The sequence below is a fragment of the Diuraphis noxia genome, unplaced genomic scaffold (genome assembly GCF_037042655.1).
Source record: "Diuraphis noxia isolate RWA-SAM2 unplaced genomic scaffold, SU_Dnox_SAM2 contig0009, whole genome shotgun sequence".
Classification (NCBI taxonomy): domain Eukaryota; kingdom Metazoa; phylum Arthropoda; class Insecta; order Hemiptera; family Aphididae; genus Diuraphis; species Diuraphis noxia.
The window spans coordinates 528,146-546,857 of record NW_028301719.1 but is presented as its reverse complement, the minus strand read 5'-3'; the positions used below and the strand labels follow the sequence as shown (position 1 = coordinate 546,857).

Here is an 18,712-nt window from a genome sequence, read left to right as displayed (position 1 = left end):
AATCGTATCGTACCTATCTTCAAACATAATATTATTTATTAATTTTATAACAATAAAATGATCGTAAATTTATAATTATTGTATTATTATAAAATAAATACATGATATTATGTTTAAAGAAGGGGTAGGTACGGTTTATTTAATTTAACGTTTAATAGCGTGATAATTTAAATAATTGTTATTTTAAATATTTTTGCACACTTGAATAGTTAAATATATAAAAAGTGTATATTATACATGATTATATAATAATATAATATGTAATAGGAAGTTCGTAAAAATATATCTCTAATATAAATATTAATCGTTAAAATATAAATAATTTATATGTAGTTAGGTCTTAAGTATGATACTATGATTATTGTTCTGTGCTTTTATGCAACTACCACGGCTATAGACACATGGCCTTGGTGATAAAATTGTTCTAAACCAACAGTGATAACGTATTTAGTTTGTATAATTTACTATTTTTGTATGTGGAATTGTGGAGAGGGTTTCAAATAATTTATATTTAATAATATATATAAATTATTAAAAACAAACTGTGAGGACGTGTTCACTGTTCAGTTCTATGCTATTATCTATTTTCTATGTTAACAACGTACCTATTAAACATATAATATCTGTCTGTTGTTTAACTCAGTGTAAATTAGTTATACCTACTGTAAGTATGCAGCACAGACAATTCTATTTTTTATAATTGTGGAACATAGTAATTAGCAATAATTTTCTATCTTCATTAATATTTTATAGTTACTATTGGCTACTATACTATTATAGCTATTACCCATATTTTGTCATTATTGTTTTTAATACTTATCTAATTATTTACTAAAATTCAGCTAATGGTTGTGATTTTATTTTTAGTTTCTACAACAGTCTTGTCTTCGAAAAATATTACCATTCATTGTTGTATTAATTTCGAGCTTTTAAGATTAAAATGGAGTCAGCACATGCATTAACAGATGTTTTTCGGTAAATCATATTTTTATGTATAATAATATATTAGGTTTGTATTTATATTGTTAAAATATATTTCTATATATCTTATGTATATACCAATTACTTGGTAGTAAAGATATGTTGAAATACCTAATTAATAATACACATATTATTACACAATAAATTTCATCAAATTAAATGAGTCGTTTTTAAAATTTTGACATACCTCCTACTATAATAAATAAAAATTGTTTCAAAATGATCTTATAACTGTTTGATTTTGTTTTCTAATTTATTATAATAGATACGTTGATGATCATAAAAACAAATTTTTGGCAACATTATCCCAGGCAGTCTCAATTAAATCCATATCAGCTGATCCTGAATTGAGAAATGAAGTCATTAAAATGATGCAATGGGCTCAAGCAAAATTAAAAGCATTAGGTGCTGATGTTGAACTATGTGATATTGGCCAACAGGTATTAATAAAATAATTACAACTTAAAAAAAAAAACTGGTTTAAACTCAGTTTAAAGTTTAAACAAGGTTTTCAATAATTTTTTAAATCTGAATTAAATAATTATGAAATTATAAATAATAATTTTGTTTTCTGGTTTAAAAAATTGCTAAATTCTAAATATACCTTATGTTATTTTAAATACTTGTCTTAGAAAAATAATTTAAAAATATTTTGATTGTTTAAATCAATCTCATCTTGCATTTTTTATTTTATTATTTATAAATAATAAAATTAAAACTATTTGACTATTTTGTATAAAATTTTGTTTATCTTAGACTTTAAATGATAAGAAAGTTCATCTTCCACCAGTCTTAATAGGAACATTAGGCAATGACAAAACTAAAACCACAATATGTCTCTATGGACATTTAGATGTGCAACCAGCTGACATTTCTGATGGATGGGCTAGTGAACCATTTGTATTAACCGAAAAAAATGGAAAATTGTATGGAAGAGGTTCTTCAGATGACAAAGGTCCAGTTCTTGGATGGTTTCATGCTATTGAAGCATACCAAAATACTGGAACTGATTTGCCTGTTAATTTAAAGGTTAGAATGTACATAATATTAACATTGATAGATAAATCATTAATTATGTACCTACTTAATGATAAATTATTTGATTTGCAGTTTGTTTTTGAAGGAATGGAAGAATCTGGTAGTGTTGGATTAGATGAACTACTGATACAAAAGAAAGAATCGTTTTTGAAAGATGTTGATTATGTATGTATATCAGATAGTTATTGGTTGGGCACAGACAAACCTTGTTTAACATATGGACTCCGAGGTATGTCCTCCTTCTTTGTTGAAGTTGAAGGTTCTAGTAAGGATTTGCACAGTGGAATGTATGGTGGAACAGTGTAAGCAATAGCAAAAATTACTTATAAGAATTTTTTTTATGTTTTATGGTTCACATTTTAATTTTATTATATTATTATCAATAACAGTTTAAAATATTATAAAAAGTCTATAGATACAAATGAGAATCTATTACCATGGACTATAATTTATGTATTTATCACTAAAAATAAATTTTTAATTATGTAATAATTGGGTTTGATTTTTAAATAAGAAAATTAGATATATGTTTACAACATAGGTTTGATTAATTGCGTTCATATCAGTGGGTATCTTGATTTCAACTCTGAGATTAGCTATATTTTAGTTAAAATTTAAATAATATTAATAATAACATTTTTGTTTTAGATACGAAGCAATGTCAGATTTACTATATATTCTTAATCAATTGGTGGATGTAAAAGGTAACATTTTAATACCGGGGATTGATGAAGGAGTAGAACCATTGTCTGAAAAAGAAAAAAAATTGTATGAAAAAATAGAATTTGATGTAGATGCATATGTCAATGAAATTGGTGCATCTAAATCACAGAAAGAAACTAAAGTTAGTATTTAAATTAAACAATGTAAGTATAAAACAGTTTTAAGGATACTTAAATTTCAGGAAGAATTATTAATGAGCAATTGGAGATATCCTAGTTTATCAGTTCATGGAATTGAAGGAGCATTCTCAGGCCCTGGATTTAAGACTGTGATACCACGTAAAGTAATAGGAAAATTTTCCATTCGATTAGTGCCAAATCAAATACCATCAAGAATTACAGAAATAGTGAAAAACTATGTTCAAAGTATTTGGGAAAAACGACAAAGCCCTAACAAGTTTAAAGTATTTCATTTTTAGTACTTATTAATTTAAATAGTGTTAATTTATTTCTAAATATTAATATATAATATCTTCAATATTATGAGAGTAGTTTATATCACACAATTTGACATAATAAGTGTATTCAATGTACAATTGTACATAGAATGAATACATTTTTATAATAAAAGTACATTGGTTTAATTTGTTAAACTGAAACACGGTAAACAATTAAATATCTATATTTAGAAAAAGTTTAATCACCAAACTAAAAAGACATTTTGGACTTTCTGCCTTTTGAAAAATGTGTTCTGACTTTATGTCTGATTGTAAAAAATGAGATTCTAAAAAAGACATATTTCTAACTAGACTATTTAAATCACACACTTAATAAAAATATATAGTCTATGATTTGAATTTTTTATTTTTATTTTTTGTTATTAAATACTAAAAATAACCGATTCAAGTTTTGTAGATCCTACCAAATTTATTCTTATGAAAATTATACTTTTACTGTACATATTAATTTAGGAATATAACAAATTGAGTAAATCAATTTTTCTATTTCCTAATAATTGTTAGACAATAGAAAGTTTTACTTAATTGTCATATTGACCTCTGGTTGACTTGAATTTAACTAAAAATTTGTGTCACTTTGGTGTTTACTTGATGAAATCTAACAGATAATTATTAAAATTATTATTATATTATTTTGTATAGCTTAAAATCGTAGTATTTTGCGTAATATATTACATAATATTTATGAATTATTTTTATAATATTAATATTTTTATTTATTTATCAGATATACACAGTTAATGAAGGTGGCAATCCTTGGAAAACAGATCCATTCAATGACCACTTTTTAGCAGCTCATAAAGCTACTAAAACTGTTTATAATGTTGAACCAGACTATACAAGATGCGGTGGATCTATACCTGTTACATTAACTCTACAAGTATGTATTTAATATTTTTTTTTTCTACATGAGCATATTGTTCAGCCTCTAATGACATCATACATAAACATATTATTCACATTGTTATTCAAAATGATCCATCTGGTTTCAAACAGTTATTTAGAGTTTTTAGATTATTTTTTTTTTTTCATTTTGATTACAGTGAATATTTATAGAATAATACAATTTTAGTAAATAAAAATTTTAAATTATTATTGATCTTTAAAATGTACATCAACAGGTGGCACAAAATTCAAACAAAGGTAACTTTATAATTTTATATAATATACAGTCATATTTTGTATGAAAATTAATTTTTAAATATGATAAAACAAACAACACTCTTATATTTCATTATTTTATTTAGTTCGTTATATCTTAAATGTATTTGGTTCATGAAATTTAATATACATTAAAATTAAGTAGGTAGCATATGAGGTATCATTATTCGACTATGAAGCAGAATAGCAGTTTTTATTAGCCATGTCTAAATTTTTTTGAAATATTTATGTATTGTTTGAAAGATGTGAATGTTAAAATATTGAGCAGACACAATATTATCTTATAAAACCATGGTTAATGAGGACTGTGATTTAGATATAAATTACTCAAGGATGTGTTTATCAATAAAAGTATTAATTGAAAATTGATTGTTCTAGGAAGTTACTGGTAAGAGTGTAATGTTGTTACCAATGGGTGCTGGTGATGATAGTGCTCATTCACAAAATGAAAAAATTGATGTACGCAACTACATTGAAGGAGTAAGTACCAAATTTTGTTTTAAAAACAACCACTAGCATGTGTTTTAGTTGGTAATTTGTATATTTATAATGCATAGTGTTTATATTAGTTTAACAACAAAAAATTTGACAATATATTATTTTTAATATTATTATAAATTATATATATATATATTTTTTTTGTTTCAGACCAAACTGATGGCGGCATATCTCTATGAAGTCTCTAAAATTAAACATTAAATGTGATATAATATTAATGATTTATTTTTAGCATTTAATAATTAATCTTCAAAAAGGATATTATATTTTATAATATGTGAATACAATTTTTGATCAATAGTAGAAAAATATGGAATTATTGTAATATATTATGGAATTGTATTGTTAGATATTTTTTGTTATTATCGTTGAATATTTTTACAATTAAATTGCTTATTCCTATAAATTATTTATTTAATACACAAATCTAATACTATGGAATAGATCATAACCTAGGATACAAATAAATAGAGATTTATAGGTGTGACTGTATGGGGCGTAATAATTAATTGTTTTTTCATAACTTAAAATGAATTTGACGTTCAATGAAAGTAAATCTATCAAAACGATAAAGCATAATAAATAGATCTAATTTAAATTTCCATAAGTTATTTTTATTATTGTTCTTGGACCTTAGTCTTCACCTTATATTAGTGAACATTACATATATAGGTACTGTTTTAAACGGTATCAATTAATTTGTTAATAATATATTATTAACTATGCTTATTTGATTAAAATTGATTTTATTCAATAAAGAAAATATTAAAATTAAATTTATATTTTTATTTCATAATTCATAAGTTTAACAATACTATTAATTTTATTTATACTTAAGAACAATTTATTACAAGCAAATTATCAGTCATGAATAATGGTTAATACGTAACTTGGCATCAAACATAGATTTATTTTAGTATTCTATAAATAGTATTTGAGACATATTCTCAACTATAAACAAAATTAATTGTAAACCCAACAACAAAATTTGAATCTAGTTTTTGTTTTATTTAGATTTTGATATCAATTTGAAGTAAACAAGCACAGGTACTTATTATTAATTTTATTTTTAACAAATTAATTGTCATTGTTTAATAATAATTGACAAATTTAAGACAGTGCCCATGATATGTGTAATGTTCCCTAAAATGAGACGTAGACTAAGATCTAAGAACAATAAATAAGAATAATTTTTATACTCGTGAGTTGTCAGTAAAATTTTTTTTATATTTTACTGATTACTTATTAATGCCAACTCTCACAATGACCATTCTCCTCATGACCACTCCAACTTGTTTACAGACAAGGTAGCTACTACCTTCAAAGCTACACGTCATAAATCATGATTATAAATGTTACTTATGTTGGCATTGTTGACTATATCACTAATCATGGTTCATGCCACTATGTATTTGATAAACATCTTGAACATAATGTATATAAATTATTCAGTTGTTTTTAAAATATTATTTTTTATCTGTCAGTAGGTATATGATGTGTATGTGTCAAGATAAAAATCAAAATGCACTTTGTAGTTTATCCAACACACATAAAACAATATTTAAATCAAAGTAAATTATATTTACGACAGCCAGAAGGCATACATAATTTATTGTATATACATAGCGGTTGAAAACTTATAAACGTATTTGCGAAGTATACCTACGGCGTAAAACATAACATTATTATGTTTACTATTAATATAATTTAACGAATACTCACGCCATGTTGAAGAACGTTCTCGGAGTGAAACTGTCAAATAACTTCAAACGATTCAAAATAAATCCCCAAAAGACTGTCGACGTCGAGTCGAACACCTGTTACTTCCTCGACGTGCCCAACATCCCATCCGACTCGTTCCGATCCGCTTCAAATTTCCCGACAATACTCGGCCAGTATCTGTGTTTGATACCGATATCCCAAGACCGTTTTCGAATGTACAGCATAAGGACCGTTCTGTCGGTGCTCGCGCTTGTATGTCAAATCATCATGACGTTTATGAGCTTCTGTTGGATGAAGGAGACCGGCGCCAACATATTCAACGGAGGTCAAATAATTTAAACATGAACTGTTATAATATATAATAGCCGTGCCAATTATAAAGATAATTTGTTACAGGTGTAGTTTTGTTCTTTGGTGGGTCAGCCGTCACTATGGCGTTGCTCATTAACTTGTCGACGAACTGGTGCAATATCCTAAACAAATGGGAACAAGTGGAGGGGTACTTTGGCCACCAAAAGAATTTGAAGATGAAATTCACTCTCATATCCATCGTGTGTATAATTTTTTCGATCGGTAAGATACTTTACAGCTCAGCATTTTCCGATAACTGTTTTACATGTGATGACCTTTATTGTATCTCGTATTATACATTTTATATAAGTAGTATGATACATCTATCTACATAGGCGTGCGCACGGGGTATGCAGGGTATGCGCCTGCACACCCTGCAGCCAGACGCTTGGGGGCACATGAACAATGTCTCAGTTCATAATTTTGACTGGATTATAAAATGGTAAGACGACATCGATATGGAGTATGGAATTGTTTTTAAATTCATTTTGGACGTTTTTCAATAATTTAAGGGAATATTGCCGAATATGGGTTTTATTGTTTGGGTAGGTAGGTATTTACTATTTATATTTTCCTGGAAAAGACGATGTATAAATACTGATATAATTAATATATTATATAATAATATATAATGTTTATTATAGTTGAGTAGTTGATACCATATAGAATATAATAGAAGTGACAGTAGAGTAGTAAAGTAGCAGCCATAAGTTTATAATACAATGTTATGCACATTCATTTTACGAGCATTTATATCTGTGGGGGGCCCGGGGGGCACATTTTATCAGCCGCATACTCTGTGAACAAAGTCTGCGCACGCCTATGTCTATCTACCTACTGGTTTTCGTTAAGATCTTTCAAACATAGATTAAATACCTATGTATACTTAAAAACTATTGAATTTGAAAATCTAATCATTTACAGTGGTTCATAAATAAATGATAAATCAATATATTTATTAGAATTTAATATTGACGATATTAATATAATGAATAGATATTGTTTTGAATAGTCTTTTAAGGCCTTTGTATTTTTCTATGTAAACTGTTTAAGTATGGGGTCCCTAAAAAGAATGTTTTACGGGGTTTAGATTTTCAAGGTCCACGCTAGTGGTAGTCAAATGATGTTATCATGATTCATGGGGTGAGGGAATATGGCTAGATTTTTGACATTCAGTATTCAATAATTAAAAATATAATTTATGGTTATCAATATTAAACATTAAAAATTAATCCTGGTGTCCCACTCGTCCGTCGTCCCCATTTGACCGTCACTGGTCAACACTAACCTTATCTACCTAATTAGTATAAAAAAAGTTATCGCTTATTATAGGTACCTAAATACAATTTCACTAATGCCCTACAATTTTTGTTTTGAATTGCAGTGGAACATTGGAGCTACTTGTTGACAGGTATCATTACGACGAAACGGGAGAATTCTCACGAAGTGTTCGAAATTTACGTCTTGAAAATGTTCCCACAAGTATTTACTGTAATTAAATACAACACATGGATAGCTGTGTTGGCTTTGGTCATCAATTCCGTGTCGACTCTCACCCTCTGTTTCTCGGACCAAATCATCATCATGGGCAGTTTAGCGTTGGGAAATTACTTTCAGATATTCAACGACCGCATGAAAACACACAAAGGCAAGGTATATCGTAGATATACATAATATACCTTTCCGGTGAATATTGTTATAATATCTATATAGACAATATAGACTATATACAATATATATATGTGATATGTTATACATGTATATATATTCGTATAATGCATATCTATAGCTAGGTAGCAGATATATGTCAACTACGAGTATAGGCAACTTACTGTTTTATATACCTACTTAACAGTGGGTGCTGAACAATTTTAAACTTGGTACAAAACAAAAAAATAATGCCGCATAACTAACCAAAATATGGATTTTTATGCCTCATAAATAATTTGTTTACATATAGCGAAAAAACAAAATATTATTATATTTCATTTTATATAGCCATATAGGTACCTAGCTATATGTTTTGTGTTTTTAACATGATATCAACATGACACCACACACCAGTTCAAATTTTAGTCTTGAGGCAACTGCCTAAAAAAAATCTTCAGCACGCCACTGTAATATTATATTGTGCTATAATACAAGTGCGCTAATCGTATCGTATGCACTAATACAGAAATTAACGCCGGATCAATGGAAGACATTGAGAGTGGACTACACGCGGCTGTGCAATTTGACCAGATTATTGAACGACTGCTTTTGTCATTTGCTGTGCGTGTCTTTGATAATACACGTGTACATTATATGTGTAGAATTGCACCTTGGCATCTTGTAAGGGTATTTTTCATATTTATAGAATTCACAATTCACATTTATAATCTCATAATACAATATAATTATATCAAATTTTTTTATTTATAAAAATATGTATTTAGGTAGTTACTAAAAGTCAATATTCTTATTTATTATGGGTTTAAAGTGTTCATACAATAAAGTTCAAATAGGCATAGGAAACAATTTAATTCAATTTCAAAAATACAAAAAATATAAACTACAACTATGGTTCTTATACGTATTTCTAAATTAAATTATTATTATTAGGTATCTATAATAATATCAAGGTTGAAAAAAAACTGAAATCATACTGGCCAAACACCAATCTTATATATAGGTTCACGATATTATTAAAAAAACAAATTTAAAGTAAATATCTAAGTAGATATACGTCTAAACAAACCAAAATAAAAATATTTATTTTCTAATAATTTAACTTGTTAATTTTAGCTCGTGTATAGCATAGTAATTTATATTGAAATAATAATAATTATTATTATTATTCAGACGAACAAATGAAAATTATAGTCTAAGTCACCGCGTTCATGCCATACTTTCGTTTTTGGCTTCTTTATTGAGAGGATGTTTATTATGTTTATGTTCCGTGAACATATACGAGAGCAGCAAATTGCCAAAAAGATTCCTTTATAATATACCACAGCAATCATTTTGTAAAGAGGCAAGTTCAATTAATAATGGTTTCTTAATTGTAAAAACATAATTATAATATATAGTGGCCTGTAGGTCCGGGTAAGTGGGTAATTTATTGATATATAATGAAATTTGAATAGGTGGAATTTTTTTTATTACAAATACAAAAAGATCATATTGGATTAACCGGGAGTCACATGTTTTTAATGACCAGAAGGTTCTTATTAACTGTAAGTGTGGTATACTTGAACTTAATTTGATAATTTTAGCTAACAATAATAATTGTACTTGTTCATTTCAGTAAAAACATATTAAACATTTTTGTTTTAGATGTTTGGCACAATTGTTTCCTATGAAATATTATTAGTACAACTGAGAGGATTCAGTTCCCGAAAAAACACTTAAGAATTCAATTTCTTATTTTCAATTAATTATTTTCATTCTACGAAGAGTTCAAAGTAACCCGTAGAGCCCATCCCCACTCTGTTTTGGTTTTAGATTTATCTTCTAGCTTAATCATCAATCCACCTTCTGTCTTTTGACTCCACTGTAACAATTTAAAATGGTACAGTTAACGTGATAAAAATATTGTAATTCAATTTAGTGTATACGCTATACACTTATAAATATGAATATATAATATCTTATTATAGACATGTACGAATGCGAAAAGTTACTTTTTTTTTTATCTATTTGGTAAATTACCTTGAGTTTACTTTGTGTATCCAACATAACAATAGACTCGATATCTAATTTGTCCAGACACGCAGAGTTGAGTAAATTACCAACTGGCCATTGTAAAACAATTGAATAAATTGTCGAAAAATTTTTTCCTCGCGTATACCTTAAAATCAAGTTTATACAATTTATTGATAAATATATATGAACGTTTAAAGTACTGTTGTTACGGTTTTACCATAAGTTTGGTTGCTGTGTATCATTTTGACATGTCGACCACGGACTGCTTTCAAAAATAGATTCACCATTTACCGACAACCATTGACCGATTTGTAGCAAACGCTCTTCGTGTAACGGAGGAATCATGCCATCACTGGTAGGACTAATGTTTAGTAACAGATTACCTGTAAATTCATTTTTTTTTTGCACTCTATAAACATAATAACTAACTTGTTATAGAGTTTGAGTATAATTTACCTCCAAAGCTTACTGTTTCGACTAGTTGGGTGATTAAGTCATTTATCGAGTACACGTCTAATGCTCGAGCGTTCCTTCTATATCCCCACGAATACTTATCAATTGTCATGGCGTTCTCCCATTTTCGACCAACAACCCTTCCTAAAATATAAATAATATGTAACCATAGACCTAATTGTACCTGTACTAATGTCTAATTTTCTACCTTAGTATAGCTATTACTTAAAATATATTAAGGTCTTGAAAAGAACGTATGTTCTCAAACTGATAACTTTTAATTATAATTTGTATTTATTATGTTACTCATAAACATATACTACAGAGCTATAGCACTGATGAAGTTCTTCTCTATGTGTTTTGGAATTTTTGTAATTCTTCTATAAATACAGAGACTAGAGAGAGAGTAAAGTGTCCAGCAAAAACAGTTTTTGCTGCGTTGTACGTTTATACAAGATAACCTTAATAGATTTTGAAATGAGTAATAAATATACTTCGATAAAAGGATCAACATTCAACCTGTATACCTACATATACTGTAACGTCTGTACCTACCTATATACGCGTACCTACATTTATTAATTTATCAAATGTAATTTTTTGTTCAAATCTATAATATTATATACGATACCTGGTTGATATCTATCCGCGCAAGTCAGAAATCCACCGTGTTTGCACAGCGTATCTCCACCCCATCGGTCATTCACCACTATCGTATCTTTGACAGGACTGTCGTTATAGAGCCACGCAAGAAAGTTCAATGAATCCCAGTAGGTGTCGGAAGCTTCCCATTCGCCATCCGACCATATGATTTCCGGCTTATAATGGTTCACCTGTATATATTGTGTACAAGACACATTTTTATTATTGTATTGCAACGATAATCAATGAAATAACCAGCCTTTATGATAATTTTCATATTTTATAAAGACTGTTTATTATTATTTTTATTGGGTAGGTTACTCTTATAATTATATTATATTATTATGTACACTCCTTATTTTTTTTTTATATATATATATACAATCATCAATATTTTTACCAATTCGTATAGTTCCGGGAGGACTTTCTCGGTCACAAATGTGCGGCTGGTTAAATTTGACTGTTTGTCTTGTAACCAAAGCGGGTTAAACCATTCGTACAATGAATGATACACCCCAAACCGAGTCTTATTTAAACTCCTTATGGCTCTACTCAGGTCACCTTCACGTATGAAAAACATAATAGTATCATATAATATGATAATACATTGTCACTCGACATAAAATTGTCGTCTCCATAATAATTAATTGTATTTACATACCTACTAGGTCTCTGTGGGGTCCTACGTCTACAGAATTCCATCCGAATGATTTTTTCGATGGCCACAATGTGTAACCTTCGTGGTGTTTAGTGGTCAAGACGACGTATCTATATATTATGTGATAGATACAATAATGTAACAAAAAATACAAGCATTATACATAGGTAGGTAAATTAAATATTTGGAGTCAGATTAAATACTCTAAAAATAAAAATAAATACATTTATGACCTAAAAACAAAAAAATTATATATATAATTACATTTACATGCATAACATATTCCATAACACATTCCAAAAAAAATATGCAAATGTATTGAAATCCGAGCCCGAGTTATTATTTTGGAAAATATATAAATGCTGGGTGGGCTTTCCTTCATTTTTTCCCCGCTTCCCTGTATTATGTATAAAACACCCTAATTTGTTGTATTGCACTGTTGCAGTGCTAATAATTTTCAAATTTTGATATTTGTGTGACAAAAAATTGCGGGTATATACATTATGATTACTGATGTAGTGATGTGCGTAATGTCCATCAGTTTTGTCGTAGACATTTTAATGATTCCGTAAGTACAGTTTGTAAAAATGAAAACTTACGTTAATAATTATATAATATTGTATAGGTAGTTACTTTGCACCGGAGTCCTTGATGATACTGGCCCATTGCATGGGGTCGAAGAACTCCGCAGTGAATTGGGGTCCAAATTCTTGGTATGTGAAACCTGGCTTGTAATTTTTTGTCATGAAATTTACATAGTTTGCGCCCTTTCTACCTGAATAGGCACGTAGAGTAAGTATGAAAAATCATAATTTACAATATTATACGATTCAAATATTAAATGATTGGCGTTTTTTTTTTTTTTTGGGGGGGGGGGGGGTAACCATCGTTTATTGTCGTTTATGCGTTAACCCACCTTACAAGATATTCATGCAACAATATTTTTTTTGTACAAAAATATTAACCTTTAATCCATTTATATCTATGAATATCTATCTAAGGTTAAAATGTTAATAAATAATGGTTTTTAATGTAACCTACTTAAATATTAACGTCTATTGTGTATAATTATTATAAATGTCTACGAATGTGTACCTATTGTGTTTTTAATAAGACACAAGTACACAGCAGTACAGCACCAAAGAAATATTTAGTGTTGTGTACTTACTACTTTTACCTTGTTAAACATACAATGGACAATCGTTCGTAGACGTTTATAATGATTACATGAACAAACGTTAATTTAAGCAAATAAAAGCAATATAGTACTATAGTAGGTACTGTTAGTGCCTACTTATAGCAAATAATAGTAGCCACTAGCGACAAAAATATACGCAAACAAACCGCTCGGGTAAACATAGAAAAAATGTGTTCCTACTATTGTGATTCAGAACATAATTATTTTGATAATTTTATTATCACATAAAAATTTATTATTAATACTTATAAAAATTTATATTATATACTAGGCATAATCTATATGTATATCTAATATCGGCTAAACGACTTGAAATAATAATTATATTGTCCGTTTTCAGTAAGAACTAGGAGCGTATTCATGGGGGTGGCTGAAGGGGCTTCAGCCCCCCCCCCCCCCGAAATCCAGGAATTGTTTATGAAGTCTGCTTATTATGTCCTACCAGATGTAAATTTTCTAACTCATATAGGCTGAATTGGGAATTTCCGTTGGAGAAAATACCACAGCCCCCCCCCCCCAAAAAAAAAAAAATCTAAATACGCCCCTGGTAAGAATTTTCATAAATGTAAAATATCAATTTAAACATAAACTATAAAACGTAATAAAAAATAAAAATACTTCTGCTTTCCCATATAATACCTAACTATCTCGGTGAAAATACGTTTGAAATTATGTCAAAACTAAACTTAGATAAGTAGATAACGATTAAATATTGTAGCAGGTGATTATATCGTGTTATTGTGTCAGTTTAACTATGAAGAAATCGAACCATTGTAGCGAGAATATTGTGTACATACTACATATTATAGTAATAATAATACTGGTATATATCGTATAACATTCAAAACCAAATTCATTAGTATATTATAATTATTTATTAATTTGTATGTTTTAATTAAATTATTATTTAGAACTCCTGAGTAAGCAATTTATTGGAAGACTATTAGGTATTAGATGTGAAAGCTGGTACATTTTAAAAACAAAGTATTAAACATGGTAAAAAAGGCTAGATTAATTTTTCGTTTTTTTGTGAATAATTCGCCACAACAAAACGAATTTAAATAATAATGCATAAAGCAGTTAATAGTTACGTGTCATACCTATACGATTTACTCCTTATATATTATAAAGGTGATTTTTAAGCACGCTCAATGATGCTCATCCTTATTTTGTCCTTTAATTATGAATTTGTTCAAGTTCTGTAGTTATTGTACATTTTTAAATACATTAAGGAATAATAGAGGATCATATTTTCAAATAATTAGATTTTCAAATCATACATATTAATTACTTATATGGTGATTTGTACCTAAATAGTTGAAAACATAACATATTATGGTCCTTGAGAATGCATATAAGAATGCATATAAAAGCTTCGAAAATCAGAAATCGAGTAAAATATGTATTATTAAAGAATAAATCGGGTTTGATATACAATGTAGGTACCTACGCAGTCGGTGCGACAGTGCTTACCTCTCCAGTTCATCCAAAACCATTCGCTGCCGAACGCCGGCACCGAGTACACGCCCCAGTGGATGAACACCCCAAACTTGGCCTGATCGTACCACGCGGGCAGCGGTCTGGCGTCCAGGCTGGTCCAGTCGGGCTCGTATCGCTGAACGCCGGGAGAAGCAGCCGCTGCGCATACCGCCGAGGTGGATATCCACGAGGTGACGACGGCGGCGAAGACCGTTCCGGTCACGCGGCGGAAGTTCGGCATCCTTCCTTCTCCGCACCGTACAGTGTACAGGTAGGTAATACCTAATATTATATTATATTATATTATTTCGTGTTGCGCTATAAATAATATTATTATCGTACACTTTCTAGTTCGGCGGACGACACTGTAGAGTGTAGACTGCAGTCGGCGAAAATTTTGGTACGAAAAATTACGTTGGTTTAAAATGCCTACACACTACACAGTCACAAACGCAAGGCCGTCGTCGTCGTCGGTTGTTTCGCGTGCGACTGACTGCAGCTGCGGGTTAGGAGTTATAATATACAGAGGTCACAGGACGCGGTACAATGTATAATAACAGTCGTGCGGACAGTCCTCCGCGCGATATTTGCATAACGTAACCGCGGTATACTTATAATGTAAATAGCGCAAAAACACCACCAGACTATTTATACGTATATAATATAGAACAGGTATACGTTTTCACGACCACGTCCAACCCATTATAGTATACGCGTTGAATTTGAAATAAAAATGCAAAAAAAATTTCGCGGTAGAATTCACATATTTACGCGTATATTGATAAACTGTAGGTATATACAGTGAGGTACAATGATATAAAGTCACGACAGAAAAGTGGTCGAAATGTGTGTATAAAGTATATTATAATAGAGGCAAGCTGCACCTGCACACACATCCGCGTTAGTTGTGCTTGTCACTATAGTGACACGTTCGAATTCTTCATACAATATTTCGCAATCGTTATATAGGTTATAGATACAATACTTACCGCAAGTAAGACGAAAGTTTGGAAACATTATAGTGAACTTGTGAACTTTTACAAAACTATAGAGTGGCCGATAATTAAATATCAGGAGAACAATTTTGATTAATATTGACCATATAGAATTCAAAAATGAAATAAATATTTACAAATTATAAGTATACAACATATTATTATACGGCTCATTAATTTAATAAATTTGAATAATTGAAAAAAAAAAACGAAATTACGTTTGATATAACGGGAATTACCCGTTTCCGCCAAAATTTGAAATGACCGAATCCGCCATAGCCCGTTTCCGCCAATTTAAAAAAGGTTCGATTCCCGTTTCCACCAATCTACCTGCTATGGAATAATTATTATTATTATTCATAGTTCATAAATTTTAAGTGTTTCGGTTCATCGTCGATCGTAAAAATGTTTTAATTAATTTCAATTCACTAAAACTACGTACACATGATGCGTTAGTAGGTACATAAGGAGATGTTAGATACAAATGAGCAATAAGCGATAGTCATAGTTGTACACATTAATCTATGATACTGCAGGCGACTTTAAATACACACATACATACAATATATATTAGGCACCTATCCATACATACTCTATAAAATATATATTTATTACTTAAATATGGAATCATTGTATATAAATCGATAAGATTGAAACTACCGATAAGAACATTTTTTACTCCATAAAACTACTTTATCTATTTATGAATAAGTGACTTTTACTTTATTATTGTACTTATTAAAACTATATAACAAAATATTATGTAATTATTATTTGCTTTATTATTTGTAAATATATTTTCCAATATTTAATATTATCATATTATATACGACGTACAATTACTTCAAGTTGAAAATAATACGAATAATACTGCAATTAATACAGAATATTAAATTGTATTCACAATATTGTAGAAAATTATGTTATTATAATATATATAATTATAATAATTTTACCATAGCAGGTAGATTGGTGGAAACGGGAATCGAACGTTTTTTAATTGGCGGAAACGGGCGATGGCGGAATCGGTCACTTCAAATTTTGGCGGAAACGGTACATGCCCGATATAACATGATAAAAGTTTTTTTCCATAATGCGGGTAGCGGGTTGTGACCCACATAGTCAAATGATGTGACTCACATCATCCCAATATATACAATATTTATGTTATATTTAAAATATTATATTATAAACAGTGTACAATACGATTATTATATATGTTGATGTACATTATAATATTAGGTATTTATTATTCTACTGTAATATCAGAGACCAGATACTCTTTATAATTAATAATATTGTTAGTTATTAGTTATAGCCTTATAGGTTATTTGTTATACCTAAATTATTTTTATAGCGCTTGAGACATTAAAGTTTTTCGAAACCTCTCTTATGAGTAATAGATACCGTAGGATAAAACTTCGCAATAAATGGGAATAACGTGTACTAATGATTAATATTTAAAGGCCAAGTAAGAGGTACCCAAATATAAAAAATGATGATATTTTAGTCGAATTATTATGGGTCAATTTGATATGATTGGGTGAAATATCTGAACCCATATTCTAAAATTCTTAGTAAATAATGATTTGAGAGTATATTGTTTACTCATAATCATAAAAAATATAACCTCTATATATAAACTCATTCTTTCATGCGTTTAAAATGTATATGGAAATGTCCGCAAAAATTATAATATTATCAACAAGAGCTGCAGGTAAGTACTCGGTCAACGGTAATAGATATATAGGTCAAAATATATGAGTTTCTTTAGTTTCTTATCAAAGAGATGGTTGGTACCTACGCATGTGACGTAGGTAATGTTGCCAAAAATTCTTAGTCTAGAATTTATAATATATTAGTTATACAGGGCGATTCTTTTAAGTGGGTACACTAATTATCTCGAAAAGTATTTACTTTTTTCAAAATATTTTTTTACATAGTTTCAAGTTGTTAAAAAATCATCGTTTTTATTAAAAAATTATATTTTTAAACATTTTTATCCTTATCATTTTTTTAAGTTTTTACTTTTTTGGATGACAACATAGAGTTTTAATTTCATATTCCAAAGCAGAATATTTTTCTAAGTATTTTGATTCATAAAAATCGAATTTAGAGCTAGTATTTTTTGAGTTATAAGTTTTTAAAGTTTAGATAGGCAGAGTGGAGTGGTACGGGGTTACCCCACAAAATGTTTGTCCACTACTCCGCTTGTCTAAACTTTAAATACATATAACTCATAAACTACCTACTCGTCCTAAATTCGATTTTTATGAATCAAAATACTTAGAAAAATATTCTGCTTTGGAATATGAAATTAAAACTCTATGTTGTCATTCAAAAAAGTAAAAAACTTAAAAGATGATAAGGATAAAAAATATTTAAAAATATAATTTTTTAATAAAAACGTTGGTTTTTTAACAACTTGAAACCGTGTAAAAAACTATTTTGAAAAAAGTAAATACTTTTCGAGATAACTAGTGTACCCACTTAAAATAATCACCCTGTATATTACACAATGACTATAACGGGTCTAACTTCAGCCATTTGTTAATATATTTTATGCTCGCCACACGGCACACAATCCTGAGACATGAAAAAATCGTAAAAATATTATGTAGGTACGCAGATTGAATATGCGATGACAGTTTAAACTTATTATATATTTTGTG

At 28.9% G+C, this 18,712-nt stretch overlaps 3 protein-coding genes across 4 annotated transcripts; 2 read left to right on the top strand and 1 right to left on the bottom strand.

Annotated features, from left to right (window-relative positions):
• The first annotated feature begins 497 nt into the window (after positions 1–497).
• Positions 498–5,264, top strand: LOC149054187 (cytosolic non-specific dipeptidase-like). Of its 2 annotated transcripts, none has more exons than XM_089230468.1 (10): positions 498–664; positions 868–975; positions 1,247–1,421; positions 1,738–2,010; positions 2,092–2,321; positions 2,668–2,863; positions 2,924–3,145; positions 3,927–4,079; positions 4,739–4,840; positions 5,009–5,264. In XM_089230468.1, exons 2-10 carry the CDS (start codon positions 941–943, stop codon positions 5,057–5,059), a joined length of 1,437 nt encoding a protein of 478 aa, XP_089086594.1. In that variant the 5' UTR covers positions 498–664; positions 868–940; the 3' UTR covers positions 5,060–5,264. The 2 variants fall into 2 exon arrangements, with proteins under 2 accessions (XP_089086594.1, XP_089086595.1); XM_089230469.1 differs by lacking the exon at positions 498–664 and adding an exon at positions 694–712.
• Positions 5,265–6,309: 1,045 nt separating this feature from the next.
• LOC149054186 (gustatory receptor for sugar taste 64f-like) lies at positions 6,310–10,592 on the top strand. The gene is made up of 7 exons (XM_089230542.1): positions 6,310–6,905; positions 6,977–7,153; positions 8,316–8,584; positions 9,108–9,262; positions 9,773–9,944; positions 10,057–10,146; positions 10,247–10,592. The coding sequence occupies exons 1-7, from the start codon at positions 6,584–6,586 to the stop codon at positions 10,319–10,321; spliced, it is 1,260 nt and encodes a 419-aa protein (XP_089086668.1). The 5' UTR covers positions 6,310–6,583; the 3' UTR covers positions 10,322–10,592.
• Positions 9,303–15,546, bottom strand: LOC107164374 (alpha-L-fucosidase). The gene is made up of 10 exons (XM_015512169.2): positions 15,388–15,546; positions 15,040–15,327; positions 13,002–13,143; positions 12,372–12,478; positions 12,111–12,271; positions 11,700–11,901; positions 11,072–11,212; positions 10,833–10,998; positions 10,622–10,760; positions 9,303–10,463 (listed from the first exon to the last, which is right to left on the bottom strand). Exons 2-10 carry the CDS (start codon positions 15,284–15,286, stop codon positions 10,359–10,361), a joined length of 1,410 nt encoding a protein of 469 aa, XP_015367655.1. The 5' UTR covers positions 15,287–15,327; positions 15,388–15,546; the 3' UTR covers positions 9,303–10,358.
• Between the last annotated feature and the right edge of the window lie 3,166 nt (positions 15,547–18,712).